This window comes from Sinocyclocheilus grahami, unplaced genomic scaffold (assembly GCF_001515645.1).
Source record: "Sinocyclocheilus grahami isolate Dianchi unplaced genomic scaffold, SAMN03320097.WGS_v1.1 scaffold95869.1, whole genome shotgun sequence".
Classification (NCBI taxonomy): Eukaryota; Metazoa; Chordata; class Actinopteri; order Cypriniformes; family Cyprinidae; genus Sinocyclocheilus; species Sinocyclocheilus grahami.
In genome coordinates, this window is record NW_015531622.1 from 1 (window position 1) to 533 (window position 533).

At 48.2% G+C, this 533-nt stretch overlaps 1 protein-coding gene across 1 annotated transcript; it reads left to right on the forward strand.

Annotated features, from left to right (window-relative positions):
- The first annotated feature begins 37 nt into the window (after nt 1–37).
- LOC107581182 (histone H4) lies at nt 38–423 on the forward strand. The gene has a single exon (XM_016266723.1). It carries the CDS (start codon nt 70–72, stop codon nt 379–381), a length of 312 nt encoding a protein of 103 aa, XP_016122209.1. The 5' UTR covers nt 38–69; the 3' UTR covers nt 382–423.
- Nucleotides 424–533: the final 110 nt, after the last annotated feature.

Consider the following 533-nt stretch of genomic DNA (forward strand, 5'->3'; position numbering starts at 1 on the left):
ACGGCCTGCCTGGAGCTCTTGTCTATTATTCGTGTTCGTCGCTAGCTTCAAACGAGAAGTATTCTCAGCATGTCTGGAAGAGGCAAAGGCGGTAAAGGTCTCGGGAAAGGAGGCGCTAAGCGCCACCGAAAGGTCCTCCGGGATAACATCCAGGGCATCACTAAACCCGCTATTCGTCGTCTGGCGCGCCGCGGCGGCGTCAAGCGCATCTCTGGTCTGATCTACGAGGAGACGCGCGGCGTGCTGAAGGTGTTTCTGGAGAACGTGATTCGAGATGCTGTGACCTACACGGAGCACGCTAAAAGAAAGACCGTCACCGCCATGGATGTGGTGTATGCTCTGAAGCGACAGGGACGCACTCTGTACGGATTCGGAGGATAAAAGCCTGTAAACCACAAACCCAACGGCTCTTTTAAGAGCCACCCACGATTTCATGTAAAGAAGTTTCCAATTTGTATAATAATATGTTTATTGCAGAGTTATTCGATTTGTTATTAGAAAGCTATTTATATATATATTCTTACTATTAATAA